This window comes from Condylostylus longicornis, unplaced genomic scaffold, assembly GCF_029603195.1.
Source record: "Condylostylus longicornis isolate FDR11 unplaced genomic scaffold, ASM2960319v2 ptg000005l, whole genome shotgun sequence".
In the NCBI taxonomy this organism is placed as follows: Eukaryota; Metazoa; Arthropoda; class Insecta; order Diptera; family Dolichopodidae; genus Condylostylus; species Condylostylus longicornis.
The window spans coordinates 1,916,244-1,935,038 of record NW_026577974.1 but is presented as its reverse complement, the minus strand read 5'-3'; the positions used below and the strand labels follow the sequence as shown (position 1 = coordinate 1,935,038).

At 28.9% G+C, this 18,795-nt stretch overlaps 1 protein-coding gene across 2 annotated transcripts in view; it reads left to right on the top strand.

Annotated features, from left to right (window-relative positions):
* Positions 1 to 18,795, top strand: part of LOC129615860 (lachesin) — a 103,470-nt gene that overhangs the window by 43,907 nt on the left and 40,768 nt on the right. For both annotated transcript variants that reach the window (XM_055531263.1, XM_055531254.1), the window contains exons 4-5: positions 6,301 to 6,398; positions 10,615 to 10,822. In XM_055531263.1, coding sequence (XP_055387238.1) covers positions 6,301 to 6,398; positions 10,615 to 10,822 — 306 coding nt within the window. The remainder of the gene's footprint in view (positions 1 to 6,300; positions 6,399 to 10,614; positions 10,823 to 18,795) is intronic.

Genomic DNA, 18,795 nt, shown 5'->3' with positions numbered 1-18,795 from the left:
ATGTTACATTACTACCTAAGTATTTACGAAAATATAGTTACGAATAGCTACGATTATATACGAAATTCTACTATATGATGCGATTATAATAATGTACCTGAAATATTTTCATATCAAAACATAAATACTTTACAGTTACTGTTAAAAAATATACAAGACAGTTTAATAAACTTTTAAAATATTGTAATAGTAATCGTAATTTAGATGATTTTTTTTAACATGCTGATTGCCACATATGAATTTATGTAATACACAGAATCCCATGTGTAATACATAATACATAATTGCTCGTATACATTCTTATTATTCATAAATGTAAAAAAAATTGTGAGATAAAAATATAAAGAAAAATATATTTGAATCGGCGAAATATTGATGCAAAAGTCATTGGGTACTCCGGCGATCCATTTTGCTACTTAAAATTTTTGTTCGAATACCACCACGTTAAACGATATTTTATAGGATTGAAAACGTCTTTATACGATTGCTATGGATTTCTTAATGCCCTCAATTTATATTATTTCAATCTTTGTGATCACGATGTATGGGAAACCATCTCTGGTAAAATATTTACTAAAGGTTTTGTTATAAATTTGCATTGACACAAAACAAAGAGGAAGGTGAAAAGATGTAGGAGTCTAAATCTCAATATCGAAATATGTACATTTCATAAATGAAATAAAAATTAGGAAATTTCAAGAATACTTATAAACAAATATGCCTTTTTAGATTGTTTTAACCCCGCCAAGTGGGAAAATAGACAGAGATAGCTTAGAGAGCTCTGAACTCGACACTATCATCGCTAATCAAATCCCTTTTCAAGTCTCAAATATTATTCTTCCTTTTTCGGTAGAGCCATATCAAATGTTATGACAAAGTGCTGAAATGACAACAATATGGCCTCAAATAATGCCGAAAAAAAGTGACAGTATTTTGAATAAATATTTTTTTACACCTTAACTATTTTTTTTTCAGTGTTTTTTTTCCTGTTTTATTTTTTCCAAAGATCAAAGAAAACTTTTGAACTTTCCCTTTTACAACTACACCTATACATAACATCCTACTGATAACTGTGTTATTTCTGCTTCTGTTCCTATCAGCAATGTAATGTAAGGAAAAATACCTTTATAAATCAATAAACAGAAAATTTTATAACGGTAAAAACTTTTTTTAACTGTATAACAACCACTTTTTTGACGCTGATTCTTATTTTTTCTCCTTTTTTCAATTTAATCAAAGAAAATTGGATAAAGCAAACGATAACAACATTCAGAAATCAAAGGAAATGAAATTTTGATAGAAAAGAAGTAATCATAAAAGAAAAGCTTATTAGTCTTTAGGGTTGCCTCCATCAGAATTGGTAAAACAAAAACAGGAGAGAACGAGTAGAGTTCACTCCACCGTAATAATATTCAAACGAATTTATAGAATTGAGAACCTAATTTTGCAAATCTTCTTCTTCTTTAGTAGCTTTACAGCCCGATGTGAGCCTTAGCTTGATTGACTATCCGCCTCCATTCTGCTCGGTCCGTTACTGCGTTATTTAGGTTGTTAACTTGTAATTTGTTTAAATCGTTTATCACATCGTCTTTCAATTTTAACCTCGGTCTGCCCCTAGATCTGTTGAGTAGGGACCTTGCGTCATAAATTCTTTTTGGAGCTCTATCAGAGTTCATTCTGAATAAGTGCCCCGCCCAGCGCAGTCTTTGGGATTTTATATATCCAATAATGTCCTCATTGCCAATTAATTCCATCAGTTCCTGGTTCGTTCTAATTTCGTATTCGTCATTTTCGTTTCTTTTCGGCCCAAATATTTTTCGCAACATTTTTCGTTCAAAAACTCTTAGACCATTTATATCACTTTGTGATAATGTCCAAGTTTCGGAACTATAACTTAGAATTGGTCTCAGGATTGTTTTATATATCTGTAATTTACATTGTCTTGATAGTAATCTTGATCCCAATAGATGAGAAATTGTATAGTATGCTCTATTGGCCGTCAATATTTTATGCTTTATGTCTTTGTGGATATCATTATTTGAATTTATTTGTGCACCCAGATATATAAAATTATTCACACCTTCGAAATTGTAGTCATTAATAGTCATTAATAGTAATATTTTGCGCCACTCTTCTTGTATTTGATCTCGATACTATCATGTACTTTGTTTTATTTTCATTTATTTTCAATCCAATTCTTCGAGTCTGTTGATCAAGCCTTGTAAATATTTCAATTAAATCACGTTTACTTCTTGACATTATGGCGATATCATCAGCGTAAGCATAAATCTGGTAGGGCCTCGTAAATATATTACCTTCGATATGTAGGTCCTTGAGCGCGTAGTGTAAGGTCAGGTTAAATATGATGGTTGATATTTCGTCTCCTTGTTTAACTCCAGATGTGATGTCAAATATATTTGTACAAGATTTTTGTACCAAAACTTTTGCTTTATGCAGTGTCACCATTATTAAATTCGTCAGTTTTTTAGGTATTCTCAATTCGTCAAAAATATTTTCTATTATACCACGTTTTACCGAGTCAAAAGCTTGTTTAAAATCTATAAATAGCATATGCAAGTCCATGTTAAATTCAGCGCACTTTTCCCTTGTTTGTCTTATACTAAATATTTGGTCAATGGTTGATTTGTTTGGCCGGAAACCGCATTGATAGTCTGGGATTATTTGCTCTGCGTAGATTGTCAATTTTTCGGCAATTACCTTTGCTAATATCTTATAAGCAGTATTTAATAGCGTTATTCCTCTATAATTTGAACAGTCCGTTTTAGCCCCTTTTTTATGCATTGGTAAAATTATACCAATATTCCATTCACTGGGTATCTGTTCATCATTCCATATTTTAATGATAATTTTATATATTCTTCTATATAGTGTGTCATCGGCTGATATTATAATTTCTGCAGTGATACTATCTTGTCCGGATGATTTATTATTTTTAAGTTTTTGTATTGCGCTAATAATATTTTCATAAGATGGTTCTTCAATTTTATTTAGAGCTTGCACTTCAGGTATATTATTTGTGTGTTCTATGTTTATTTCATCATCATCATTTGGGTTTAGCATGTCCTTAAAATATTCTTCCCATCTGTTTAATATTTCCATTTCTTCAGACAACATTATTCCATTTTTATTTTTTATATTCGTCAATTTAGGCTGAAAGGCTCGTCTTTCTTGTTTACACTTTTTATAAAACCTTTTAGTTTCTTTTTCATTGAAGTCATTTTGTATTTGTATGAATCTATTTCTTATTGACTCTCTCTTTTTTTATCGTCTTTTGCAAATGGTGAAGTTATTTCTATTGTATTCAAAAATATTTCAACGTATGGTAAAGATTTTTTTTGGAGCTGCATGCCAGTGCCATTCCTTAAATATTTTCAAAGTTGTTTGACTCCCAACACATTTAAATTAAATAGGCTTCTGTCATTTGCTCTGTCCTTCTGTCATCCTGTCATTTTCACAAACATTTTCTTAAGATTTTTGGTATTTCTACGGCAACACTAATTACATTTCGCACGATTTTTAATAAAAACTGATTAAAATAGAGAAAACAAAGTGGGAAAAAAAATTTCATAGACAAGTATTATTGTTGTCGCTTTTATTTACATTAAATTTTCGTTTTTCCTTTAAATTAAGAAATAAATTCAAAGGTTGTTATATTCAATAGAATTAATCATGTATATAGCTTATAGTAAGAAGGCCAATAATTTGAGTAAAAGGCTCGTCGTCTAATTTTAATCGTGTAACTTAATTTATAGTTGGTATGTGCTTGAGTAGCTAACTTATTTTTGATTAGAATATTTAAAGGTAATAGGTTTAGTGAATCAATTTTATTGATGGTCTTGACTTATTATATTTTATATTGATGGTCTTAATATAATTGTACATCTATTTCCTAAATCTGAATAATTGCATATGTAAGAGAGTCATGAAATGTGCCCTAATACAAGGAAAGTATCGTGCTCTTTGCAATTTTGCAACCAGTACAACTGAAAATTCCGCCTGCTCTTCAGCCTTTCTTAAGCTGCCCAATAATCTATCTGTTCGCTAATTTAAATTTTCATCAATATTAATTTCCAAGGTCTACAGGAATCTCGTTTGGATATTACGTATTTCGTTTTTTCTGCATTTGTTGTTAGTTTATGTTTTAATTTCCATTCTGTAAGCATACATAAATCTAATGTTATTTCTTTTTCAAGTACACTGTAATTAACTCCTTTGTAGATTATCATGAAATCGCGTATATGAATGGTTTACCATAAAGCTTAATATTCAGTAAACTACTAATATATACAGAAAAAAGTGTTGAATCTTAATAAATAGAAATTCCTTGAATCACACCATAATTGTTACAATATACATTACTCTTTAAGTCATCTCATTCAGTATTGCTGCCTGACGGATATATAGCTTCTGAACCAACTATACTCATTACCCTTGAAACCATGTTCGTATAGGATTCTATAAGAAGTATATTCCTATCAACCGAATCAAAGGTTTTTTTAACATCGAAAAAACTTTATTACATTGTAGATTTCGAAGGGAACGTAGTGGGGAAGGAGCATATCCCGGGTCACCGCAGCCATTCGCGACCCTGCCTCCCCACGCCTCGCCTATAATGCCACCGTTCCAAGCATGACATCTCTTAGGGAGTTGGACAGCAGTTCCCGAACGCTTAGGAAACCCTGTCCAAAACAATTGCGCCATCGGACAACCAGTACCGGGCAGTCGCAAAGAATGTGTACGGTAGTTTCATCACTGTTCCCGCAAAATCTATCTTGGGAAGAGCTTAATTTCCCCAGCCTCTGCACGCGATACCTTACCGGGCAATGGTCCGTGAACAAATTCGCAATATCGCGAACCAGGCTAATGCCCGTCCTCAACAATTCGACGATGAACTACCCCGAGCATGTTGGAAGAAACATCTTCGCCTGATGGCACCCTTTCGTGTCCCTCCAATGAAGGCCGCATTCCACCGCGGGCAGGCTGGCGAGCCTAGCTCCAACGGCGGAAGAAAACAGACCACAGAAAAGGAGCAGCTGCACAAAGTCAGCTTCAGCTTCCCTCCGCGACAACTCATCGGCAGCTGCATGTCCACTGTTGCCAGGCACCCAAATAAGCGTTACTCTGTTTACCGATGCCAATTCCACAAGTGCAGTAAGGTAGCTCCAGACCAGCCTGTATGTAATCTGGGGCGACTAAAGCACCAACAATGCCGCCTTACTGTCTGAGAACACATAAGTACGGTTTTTATACCCCATTTCCAAACTGACTCTCAGACAAATTATTTGCCAAATTTTCACCAAAATTACCTTTATTTAACAAACAATTTGTGAGGGAATAACATTTTGTTTATTTTTAACAAAATCTGTCTCTCTCTCTGTGTCTCTCTTTTTCACGAAATTCCTGTATAAAAAACTGAACTAATATCGGGTTATCTAATGTACAATATCTATGTCACTAATTTCTGTTAAAGTTCTAAATCCTCCCTACTGCATTAAATAACATATCTTGTTTAATCTTCTCACATGGATTCTGCAAAATTTTTTATTATTGCTTCCAGTTCAATTCCAGAAGTGTTACCACCGCAAAATCCAGAAATTTTAGCTTTTTTTAAGTTTCTTAACCCTCTTTCTTATTAGTGAAATTTCTATTATTTTATTTAAAATTCTTGCTTTTATTTTAACATTTTTTTTATTAATTCTATTATTTTATTCAATTTTTTTTTTGCATTCAAAGTTAGAACACTTGTATATTTATTCAGGTGAGGGAAAATTGTTGAAAGGGAAAATTTTCATGGTCCATTAAATATTATTGTTTTTCTTGTTTTCCCCTCTATTCAAATTTTTTCATTATTTTATTTTATTAAAAAACAATTGAATTTTTCCATTATTATTAATATTCAAAATTTTTTGTTTATTGTTCAAAGTTATTATTTAGGTCACTTATTGTATAGTTGTTCCATGTGCAGCGCATTTTATGAAATTGAAGGAAAGAATCGACAATAATTTTAGAATATTCGTATTTACCTGCTATTAGGATATTGGTCTACATCCTTTAGATGAAATTCTATATATAATCGATGATTTTATAAAATGAGATTGTTATAGAAAAGCAATGTGCTTGGGTAACGCATTGGTTAGCTTTTTTATGCCAATTTTGTTTACTGAACTATAGCGTTCAATTTAATAACAATAATTTTAGTTTAAGAAAAACTATAAATTTTCAGATGAGAAATTGGTATAACTAAAATATTAACAATCGATTTAATTTTTTTTTTCACAGATCTTCCAAAATTTGGTGAACCATTACAGAATGTTACGGTACCAGTTGGCAGAGAAGCAGTCTTACAGTGTGTTGTTGAAAATTTACAGACATACAAGGTAAAAAGAATTTTATTTTCCTATATAGAAGATCACAACATTTAATTTATTATAATGCAGCACAACCTTAATATCCATTTACATACTACAAATCAAATAATTTGAATGCACGTTAGTAGTTTCAATGTTAAATAATATCTACTTCAAAGAAAGCTTCTCTACTTTTTAATATGGAAAACTTACAAAATTGTTATTTATATTTACTAAAGCATCTGAAGGCATTTCAATTTTCTTGAAAAATGAAATTGAAATTTTGAAAACAAATATTATTTGAAATTATTGATAAAATATCAATATTCTATTTTGAAATTTCCAATAATATTATTTAATTTTAAAAAAGGAAAACTGCAATTTATGCATATATAAAAAACAAACACTTATTCAATATTAAAAATTCTCGATTTGTTATTCTTTTCAGGGGTTTGCAATTCAAAAGTGCATGTTATTTGGTTAAAATCATAGCCAATTTCAGTTCCCTATATCTACATACATACATATGTATGTACCCTTCAAGTATTTCTATTTGAATACAAATAAAACTACATATACTTAAATTAAATTTTGATCTGAAAATAATTTAAAGAAAAAAATATTGAAATCCTAGAATTATTTTTATAGCATTAAATTTTGACATCAACAAGCATTTATTGTTTCTGTTATTTTATATTTTAAAATTAAGCTCCAAGTATTTGAATTTTTTCGAGAATATGTTCCTGGAAATCTTTAAAAAATATAAAATTGTCTTTTTTATATAGTAGAAATTTAAAATAAACTTCCTGAGAATTATTTGTTGCTCCTTACGAAATTTTACCTATATATGAAAATTTGAGTGAAAGGGAGAGAGGTTGATTTTATTTTCCATAGAAAAACTAGCAAAAGTCGCATAATTCGGCAATATGTGATAGAAATCTATAGTTTCGTAATTTATTACCCGTTTTATTAAGTTTTTCATAGTAACGGAAGGTAAAGTCGAACCGTAATATCCGCCCTCTTATGTTACGGAAAATATTTTTTTTAAATTTTCAACTTCGACAATAACCCCAAAGGAGCTCTGAATTACGGCTCTGAATTTGATCACTACGGCTCTGAATTTAATACCTTACCATAAACTCATTCATAAATCTACACTTTCCTTGGAAACACTCTTTGATAATTGAAAGAAAAAATTTTTTAAAACCTATCCCCTCTTGCCTTAAATATATGATTGAGTAATACAAAAATAATGGAAGTCTAACGTCTTATACCTGACGTTACCCTTCTCAATCGTATTTTTTATAATAATTCAACATGATGTTCTTAACACGCCTTGCATTAACCAGGAGTAAAGTCTTAAGTTTTAATTTACGTAAATAACGCCCGGCAAAATTAAACATTCTTGGGATATTGCATCAATATTCTTTTATTTATTGAAGAAATGGAGGAATGTAAGAAAAATTTTCTTAAAATATTTAATATGGAAAACTTTTTTAAAGAATTAATTTATTGAATTCAACTGTTAGATCCGAAAAACACGTAAGGGACAAATAAACAAACGTAAGAAATGTATAAAAAATAAAATGGAATCCTTAAATATTGACATAACAATAATTTACTTCGAGCGCTAATGAAATTAAGTATATGAAAAGTCATCTTCATTTTATAAATATTATAAAAACACAATATAGAATACAAACTGTGCGCACATTTTAAATTTTTACTATGATTCCAATGAAAATTTACCCGTTATGCTGTTATTTAACTGTGTCAAAAAATTCTTCTGTCTCATTTTATATTTTTCCGCTTATTATAAAATTTTCTTTATGCAAATTTTAATCTTTTAACAAACTTCACTATCCAAACAAAACAAAATTTCTTCTCATAATGCTTCTATTATCCTTAAACAATGATATATTTTTAAGGGTCTTTGTCTTAAAGCGTGGCATGTGTTAATGAGATTTCATGTTCGACGTATACTTCTCTCTTCTTTTTTTTGTTATACGGATCCAGTGAAATTGGTTTGAGATGTTTATTGTCAATATTTAAAATAAAAAGCAAAAAAAAAAAAAAAGAAGAAATATTTTTAGATTCACTTTGGAAAAATTCTTTTACTCACTTACTGTGGAGCTTATCTAAAGGTCTTTTGTTTTAATTTTCTCTTTGTATATGTTCTTCTATGTATGTGTCTTTATGTATTGTCATGCTATATAAGGTGATTTTGAATATCATTTGCAGAATTTTAATATTTTGTTCTTAAATAAGTTTGTAATTTTGTAACTGTTCAAAATTGTGTTCTATATTCACAATATTATGAGCGACTGTTATGAAACTGTTGTAATAAAAGAAGAAATTATAAAAAGTTAAAGTCATCCAATTTACTAAATAAGTAGGTAGACAAATATTTCAAGGCGAATAACAAAAGAGTGAAAATTCTAGGTCTATTTCTTATTTTCTATTCTGGTACTCATTGCCCACACCTTACTCACACCTAACCCACATATAACTGATCGATTTACACGAAACCACCCTCTACATTCTCAAATATTTAATATTTAGAATGTTTATTTAACTTAGTGACATTTTTAAATAATTTTGTCAAAATACAAATTTTATTTGTTTTTTTTTTCTCATTTTAACTGTAAAACTACTTAACATTATTCCGTTGGCGTCTTCATTAATTTATTCATTTCGTTATACTTTTTTTATAATATGAAAAACAACATCAGGTTGTGATTGAATCCTTAAAGGTATAAAAAATTTTTGATTTTTGTTTTTTCTCCCACCTAATTTTACTTGAAAATACTGGTAATGAATTTTTTTGTTAACAATTTTAATGTGTTAATATTTAATGGCAACGTTTAGAAGACTTTAAGAAAGTTTTAAAGCGACATCTTTATTTTTTTTTTGAAATTTAAGAAAACTTTAAAAATTTGAATTTGTTTTTTGAATTAGAAAAATATTATTTTAGCAAGGTGGTGATAGGGGGAGGAGGGAATACATAGACTAAGTAGAATTTAGAAAGTTTATGCAAAAAAAAATTTTCAAAAAAATTGTTTATTGTTTTAGGACTGGCATATTTAAAACCGTTTTTTGTAAAAATATAAGATATTTTATCAATCATCAGGGTTATTTTCTCATCTATACTCATCGAACTTTTTCTGGAGTTGAGTTTAAGATACTTATGATTTCTTGGTTGGGATATAGTATGCATCGCTCAATAAGTCTGTAGAATGGCTAATAAAACAACAACATTTTGACATAATTTGATTCTATTCATCAACATAATCTCCTTTTAAGGCGATACAGACATTCCAGCGCTTCTCTAACTTTTCGATACCATGTTTGTAGAACGATTTATTTTTTCTTTCAAAATATGCCTCAGCTTCGACGATGACCTCATCATTTGATCCAAATCTCTGCTCCTGGATTTTTTTGATGTTTTCTCAGTAACTGCCGAATTTGGGCGACCACATTTAAAGTCAGCAAACCACTTTTCAACCATTTGCCTCGATGAAGCGGAGTCCAAATAATACTTATCAAGCCATTGTTTGGTCTGCACTATATTTTTTCCCATCAAAAAGGAATGCTTAATGAGCACACAAAATTCTGATTTTTCCATTATTTTTCAATTCACAAAAGTTGGTTCAATCGTTCACACACTAACGCAATTATTGAGCGATGCTTTACATATAAAAAGTTTTTTGAACATATTATATGCATACAACGAATTTACTTGAAATGTTGTATTTCAAGAAATTTTATTCGTATTAGACGATATTTTTAAATTTCGGTAGAGATGTCAAGGAAAGCCTCTAAAAAATTTTCAAAAAATATTCAATGAATTCAATTATATACCATTCACATAACCTTGTCTTAAGAGGTTGAATTGACGAAAAATTTTTTTAATATTCTCAGTTTACTCTCGATATCATTAATGTTTGTGGAAGTGGTGATGCTGTCATTTAAAAATTCAGATATTGTTGCAAATGTAACCTTTTCTTCTCTCGTTTTTCTTTAATTTTAATACTCGTGTAATGTCTATTAAAGCCTATACGCATTACTTTTTTTTTATTATTTACTTTCGTATTTTCTATTTATATTACATGTTATTACTTTTTACTTTAACAATGTTTTTATTTTCCGATATATAATGTAAATAGGCCTACCTACATACATACTATATATCTACCTACCTTCATTACTCATAAATAATATTTTACTCATCATTATTAATTTACAGATTGCGTGGCTTCGTGTTGATACACAAACAGTATTAACAATTCAACATCACGTAATTACAAAAAATCATCGAATGAGTATCACTCATGCTGAGAAACGTGCATGGATTTTAAGAATTCGTGATGTCAAAGAATCAGATAAAGGATGGTATATGTGTCAAATTAATACGGATCCAATGAAAAGTCAAGTTGGTTATTTAAATGTTGTTGGTAAGTTGTCTTTTCAATATACATACATATATTAGTTAATATAGTACGAATGGTTTTAATTTGGCTTAAATTATATAGAGATCAACATACAGAATAATTATGTACCGAATTCAACATACAGAATTATGTACCGAAAAATAACTTATAGCAAAAATATATATTTAAATAACAATTCTAAATGAAAGAAATCGTTGAGATTTTAAGATTTGTCGTTGTTTTTTGCAAAGTTATATAACATTAATCGTAAACTGTAATATGAGCATTTATATTGGACTCTATAGATTAGGGAAAAAATTAAAGTTTTTTGACGTCTGTCATGAAAACTTTTTTCTCATCATATTTTTGAACGTTTGAATAATTTCAACGCTGAAGCATTTATAATAGGTTTTGTTAAATAAGAAGGTTTGTTAAGTAGCATAATTCTTTCAAGCAAGTAAAACCATTTTGAAAAATAAAATTTCATTTGCACTATTCCATTTATGACGGTCACTCATAGCATATTTCCTAGAGAGAAATTATGTAAATTAACATATGACGAATTAACGTCACTCCTTCAGTTCCTTCTATTGAAGAAACTTTTCCATATTCAAGCTTCCTTCTTCGAACAGTCGTCAGTCAACATAAAACGGTTTTAGCAGATCTGATCGCTTGTTACACAAACTGATCACCACAAAGTAGTGTCCCCAGAAAAACCGTCGTTCTTATGTGATTATTTACTATTTTTTCTACCATTTTCATCGCCACCATTTTAAATTAGAATGATGTGAAGGTGATTGGCTTGAATGATTTCAACCTTAATAGTCCCATTTCTATTTTGTGTATAAGACTAATCAGGGCAATGACCAGAACTCGGAAACATACCCTAGGGTGAACCAACTCCTAAATATTCTTTCCATGTTCGAACCTTCTCTTTCGAACAATCATCATTCGATATAAAACTATTTCAATAGATTTGACCGCTTATTACACAAGCCGATCACCATAAAGTAGCTCCACTAGCAATTTAATTGTTCTTATGTGATTATCTACTTTTCTTTTCACGTTTTTTTTATTGGAATAATGCAAAGGTGATTGACGTTTAAAATGTTACCGTAACGGTCCCCTTTACACCTTTGGTGTAAAAACTTTCGAGTCATTTGTAAAAACGAAGGGCAGAATGTAGCTTATAAAATAGTTTATTTTACAGTGTTGCCGAAAATGTGCTAAAAGTATACACCCAAGATTGACTTTTTAATTTCGCAAATATTTACATAATAAATATTAGTTTACAAACTATTCTTTCCATCACCTTTCTACAAATTTAGTTGAAACCATTTTTTTCCCCCGAAAAACATTGGAAATTTTCTTTTTTAATTTTCTTTAAAATTATTTTCAAAAAAAAAAATAAATCTCAATGTAACGATATTGAAAACTATAATGAAACTTCCTTTAAACTCTTTAATCAATCAATAAATTTATTGATTTATCATACGCTTGAGAACCTTTTTCATAGCAATTTCCTTCAAAAAAAAAAAATATTTTTGGAGAAAAACTTTCTTTATACCTCTATTGCCGTGTGTATATAGATATGCATACGTTATGTGCATTTATAAATTTACATATATATATTATGTAAATATGTATTTTAATAAATGATGTAATGTACTCCTCCAGGAAGAGGAAAGTTATTTTCTCTATGTTCATTGGAATACGATACTACCATGTTATTATCCCACAACATACAGTGTTGTTTTTTCATTATTAATACCGAATACCCCCAACTCCTTAAAATAATCAAAAGAATAAATGATGGAGGTAAACTATAAAGAAAAATTGATTTCATTTCCAAAACTAATTTTTTATCATGCTTAATGGAATAAAGTTCGCATACTCTTATATGAATTTTCTATCAATATAGTTTCTCTTGGGAAGCCTTTTAAAATATTGTTTTTTCTGTTCTTTTCGAAGCAACAATAATAAAGCTATTGAAATGTCTACAAAACCAATTCTTGTATGGTAAAAATTGTTTTCGTGTAATATTTCGTAATATGAAAAACAAATTGTTATGCACTCAACTATTTCGGCAGCTAATAGCTAAATCACTAGAAAATAGTTTGTAAGAAATTGAAATATTCAAGAAGCTACATTTAACACTTACTCAGTTGTTTTGTTTTTGGCCCTTATATTCTGTTTAGATCATCATAAAGACATTGCAAAGTGTATTTTAGAGCATAAGCTAGATTCTATTCATGCAGAAAAACTTTAGGAAAGCAAGGCATGAATGTCCATAATTTTAGACCAATCTGACTTTAGGAAGAATTTTGTCAGCTCTGCTAGAATTTAGTTGAATTTTCTTGAAGTTTGGGACACCAGTAAGTCTTGTACATTAAGATTTTAAATTCCTTAATACATTCCTTGAAAACTGAGAGAAAATTTTTAAAACCGCTTAATTAATAAAATAAAACAACACTAGTTTTATTCCCTTTAATATAAATTCCAAATTTTGCAAAGCTACTGAAAAAAAACTTTTAAATTTTAGTTTATTAAAATTAAAAAAAAAATGATATCACCAATCAAAACACTCATAACAAATTTATATTCCTTTAAGCTATTGCCTATTCTAGTGGGGATCATTCATAAATAATTTTGACTAAAATAATATAAACAAATCAATATTTATGAATTTATGCAGTTTTGTGTTGCATTTTAATGTTTTTTGAAACAGGAAATGAACATTATAAAATATTATTGCAATACAAAAATTATAATGGTAGACAAAATATCATTTCCTATCAGACAAAAAAATTTTAATAAATTCAAAAATATTATGACCTGAATTCCTGATATACACACTTATTTGCATTGATTTACATTCGTAGCTAGAGTTTTGTAAATTTTTGTTGTATAAAAAGTTGTGTACTGAATTAGTTTATAAAATTTAATTTGACCATTTATTGTTTCCGGTAATTCAAAATGTTTCGAGTTTCTGCAGAATACTTATGTTAAAATGCAAACTGTTATAGCAAATAGTAAAAGCCCTTACAAATGATATATTTTTGCATACACAAATTAGGTTATGTATAATGCTTAACTTATGCATAACCCTGAAATGCAAATGTTGATGACATGAATATGACTACATGTACTTACTAAACAGATTCGTAGTTACTAAACAGATTTATTTTTCGTAGAATAGATTTATACTAGTAAAAAGCGTTCCCATGGACGATTGACTGTAACGAAAGATTGACAATCAACCGGAAGAGACGCAGCTGTTTTCTTGTAAGTAACAAAAACTAAGAGAATCTTCGTACACATTTAAAATGCGGCTGAAATTTTTTCATAGGAAAATAATTTTTCGCCCTTCGAAAGCTGGTCTGATCTTCTTATTCTTTCTAGCTTCAAAATTACACCAAATTCTGTGTTGGTTTTAGGAACAGACTGGCATCACGAAATCCACTGCGCAGACTTCCATTATGGTAGCCGAACCTGCATAATTGCACAGTCGAATTTCTAAAAACTGATAATTTCCAAGTTATGAAGTTTTGGAAAGTTCTGTCTGGACTACATTACATCCAAGAATATAAATCATGGATCGGCTTAAAGGGTCTCCTAAAAAGGATCGGAATACCACCCACTAAAAATTGAGTGTAAACAACTCCCAAGAGCGATCTTTTAAAATAATTTCGATGATTGTATGTTTAGTTGACATTTTGATTTTTTAATTTTTAAATGTACACGATGCGCCTATTTCTGAGTCATAAACTTTTTAATCGAAATTTGTGTTGAAAACGGCAAACAGTTATCTAGGTCACAACGTGAAAAAGTTTGCACGTCACTGATGTTTATTATTTATGAAATTGCAAATACAGTGAGCATTTTATACAAATATAAACTTTTTATTCATTTATTTTTCCTAACTTTACTTTTTTTAAACAACTTTACTTTTGTTTTAGGAGTTTTTTTAGCGACTCCAAAATTTTTAACTTTATAATTTTGTTTTTGATTGTAAGATTTTTTTATATTTATTTTTGAGAACGCAAAATTTTTTGCTTTATGTCTTTACGTTTTCTATTCGCTAGAGATTTTCTCATATTGCATTAAAAATCTATAAAAAAAGAGAGAGAAAGAAGTTATATGAACTTTTATTACTTTATCTCTGTTACTCTGTTTCTTTCTTCTTTTTTAAATTTACAAACGATGACGGCATAACATAGAAAAGGAAGGAGATATTTATAAAATAAAAATTGTTGGTATTTTTTTCATTGTACATCTCGTATATTATAATTTTATTTTTGAAAATTTGGTCTTTTCAAAGTTGGAAATCTCTTGGTAATACAGGGTAAAGCAAAAGGAGCAATGTTAGAAAAATATAAAAATATGAATTTGTGCCTATATACATATGTATACGTAAGAACAAACAGTTACAAAAAAAAATATATTGACACATATAGCGTATTCATTGCAAATAATCTAAGTTAGAACGGGATAAAAGAAATTGATCATTTATTCATATTCATGAAACTGTAAAAAACATTAATTTTAAACTGGAACATTGCGATAGTTGCCGACAGATGTTCGTTTTCATATTAATATATTAGCCTGCCAAACTATTAAAATTTGTTTTTTAAATATTTGGGAATATTTTTAAAGTTATTTAAATAAAATAGTTTTATAGAGTTATATAAAAATGAGAATATAAATCGGATCAATAGTATATAGGCTTACAAATATTGTGTTAATTAAATGTGGACTGTTCCCTGCTTTCTTAATGGATAGTTGTTGAGGTATTAATAGTCTCGAGGGGGTGTTGTAGGGACATGTTCCATACCTAGTGAGGAGTACACAATAGATCCTTTATGTTGGGTGCGGTGCGCTGTCCAGCATGACATAACTATTTCAGAGTCACTACGCGCTGTTTTTTCTTCTCTCATTAACAGAATTGATAGAAGTTGCGAACATTTTTCTCAATAATCTTCTCAACACAAACGTGATGAGAGCCTTCGAAATACATATACTTGTATGTTGTATAATAAAAATTCTAAAAAAATGCAAAATTTTAAATTTATGTACCAACGCTTCTATAGTATTTTGGGGAATTTTTAATTAGAACTTTTTGTTTTTTGCAAAATAAAAAAATTTTCGACCAAAAAAAAAATTCGCAATAATTAATTTAAATGTTAAAAAAGCAAAGGAAATTATATTTCACTTCTATACGTTTCTCCTTTTTTTAATTTTTCTCTCTCCCTCTCCAAAATTTTTATTAAAATTTTAACCCCTTTAGGTTTAACTTGAATCGTTCTATTTTAAAATCTCAATTGAATTTAAAATTTAAAAAAAAAATATTTGAAAAACAAAAAATGGGGATGCAATGAGAAAAAAAAAACTGATTTTTTTTTATTGAAGTTTGATTTTCTCTCTCTCTCGTGTCTTTCACTCTGGGAATAATTGTCCATCACTTTCATTGAAATCAAAGAACAACTTTTATATTCATAATATATTTTGTTTTTCGTTTCTATTTTTCAAGCTCTATTGAGGTTCAAGCTAAACAAATTTTCAAAATTTTCTTCTTTTGTTTAATATCCAATATTTATCCTTTTCTGTCATCTGTCGAATCTCAACCAAAAAAAAGTAAAAACAAAAATGAAAATTTTTAAATTTTTCTTTCCCTCATTTAACAATATTGTCGTCCTCAAAGAATCAAAAAATCATAGAAACAGTAAGTCAACAAAGCAGCAATGGTAATATGCAGTTTTTTTTCTTTTTTTTTTTTGTAACTGTAATATTGGGTATATAAAGTAAAGTTATGCCATCAATTTGATTTTTATTTCTTCTAAGAAAATCGTTTTGTTGTCGTAACAAAATAAGAAGCAATTTTGTAAATGAACCTTTTCTGTTCTCCCTCTCTTTAACAATTCAAAAGAAAAAAAAAAACACGAAAATCTGGTAAGGGATTTGCTTCAAAAAAAAATCGGGTATGATAATACAAAAATACGAAGGAAGAGTGAATCCGAGATGGACAAAAAAAAACTGAAATTCCATTTTTAAATTTATCCTTTTTTTTCGTTTTTGATAAAAGGTTGTCCCAAAGTAGTTACGACATCATTTGAAATAATAATAAGGAATACTCTACAAAAAAAAATGTGAAAGGAAAAAAATTCAAAATTTTGAAAAAAAAAGGTCAAAAATTATCAGTGTTCTGTCGGGACCTTATGTAAAATTTAAAAAAAAATGTTTATGTACAAAAGACAAACGATAGAAAACGAAAAAACAGTGAAAAAGGTTTCTAAGTCCTTTCGGATTTCATCCTTAAATCAGAATCCTATGCAAAAATCGACAAATAAAAAACAGAAAAGTAATTTGTGACAGGCCTCGCCGAACAGGCAAAATGTAAATACGTAATATTAAATTTGAAAATTAGAGGTGAAGTTCCTGACTTATTTGCTACGAATCATAGAGTCGATTTTGCTTTAGTGAAATTTAAAGAGGAGGAGAATGATATCTACAATTTTTCCTACAAAAAGTATAAGTTCATTTTCATAGTGTTGACAAGTGAATACGGACTTGTCTATAAGCCATTGCAAAATTATAAAATATTAGCAAACACTGCTGCATCCATGCTTTTTTGAAGAATAACTGTTAGTTGGTGTTCGCTTTTGGATTCTGATGTTGATGAGAAACATACTTGCCTTGTTTTAATGGTCAATATATTTTCTCTAGTAATATGCTGGCCTATGTTAGTCTGCACTTAAAAATCATTATTAATATTGTAATAACTTAAAGCGCTTGTTATCACAGATTTGCAAATTAGCTGCTTGAACTACTTATCTGCAATTCAATTTCCAGAATAAACCTTTTTTGACGCACGTGCTTGACTCCACCAAAGATCATAGCGAGTAATAATATTTTTTTAAATTTCTAACACTTCTATGTATTTGTATTTGTACAAATACCTTTGTATATTAAATACAACAATATAATGCGGGCTGAAATGAAAAAATTTAGAAAAAAAAATATTTTTTTTTATTTCAAGGAACAAACAATATGTCTGTTTTTATTATTGTTCGACACATTGACCCGGTCAGATATTAAGGCTTTGTAATCCAATTTTTTTTTTCTTTTTTTTTCTTGTAATACCTACATATTTGTTTTTTTTTTCTTTTGATGGATAATATAACTGTATTATTAGGATAATATGTGAATGGTTCTAAATCGGTTTTTTGTTTTTTTTTGCAGGTGACATCGGTTGACTCCCATTTGTGTTTTCTTTTACTATTTTTGAGTATTTTTATACTTTTCTTAAATTTTTCTATTAAGATTTTCACTTTTATTAACTTCTATAACATTTAAGTGTACAATTGGCTAGACAGTATAATCAAATTTATATGTAAAAAATTTCTTTTTTGGGTCTTAAATTACAGTTTTTTTGCTTGTTGCAAGTTTTATGGTTAAAAATAATAACTTTGTACCAATACCTGAAATTTTATTTTATTAAAAAGTTTACAACAATTTTTGTGTAGTTTCTTTTCTGGTGTTAAAAATACTCTATGGAATTAAATTGCAAATTTTATTTATTATAATATTTTTTATTATGATCTTAATTTTCTAAGAAATTAAAATGAAATTGATATTGTAAATAATATTAAAAAGTTTTTAATAAACTTTATTTTTATTCGCAACTCAAGCACTTGCACTAATATTCAATATTCCGAAACGTGGATGGAAAACAAAATATTCAAACAAACATCTCAGACCTAGCGTGTAACTGCTTAACATTAGCTAACAGTGTACTTGACAGTATTTCTTTCTTATTCGAGGCAAAACCGATAGATGTTATTATAAAATAAGAGTGGAAGAGAAACGTAAAGTGAAGAACTTTAAAAATGTAATAAACAAGAAAAAAGAAGTTTGGGTCTCTAACTGTGCAAACAGAGTTATTACTAATACACTGTAGGGGTGATCTGGGTCTGCTGTTGGTTGTTCTGATGCAGCAA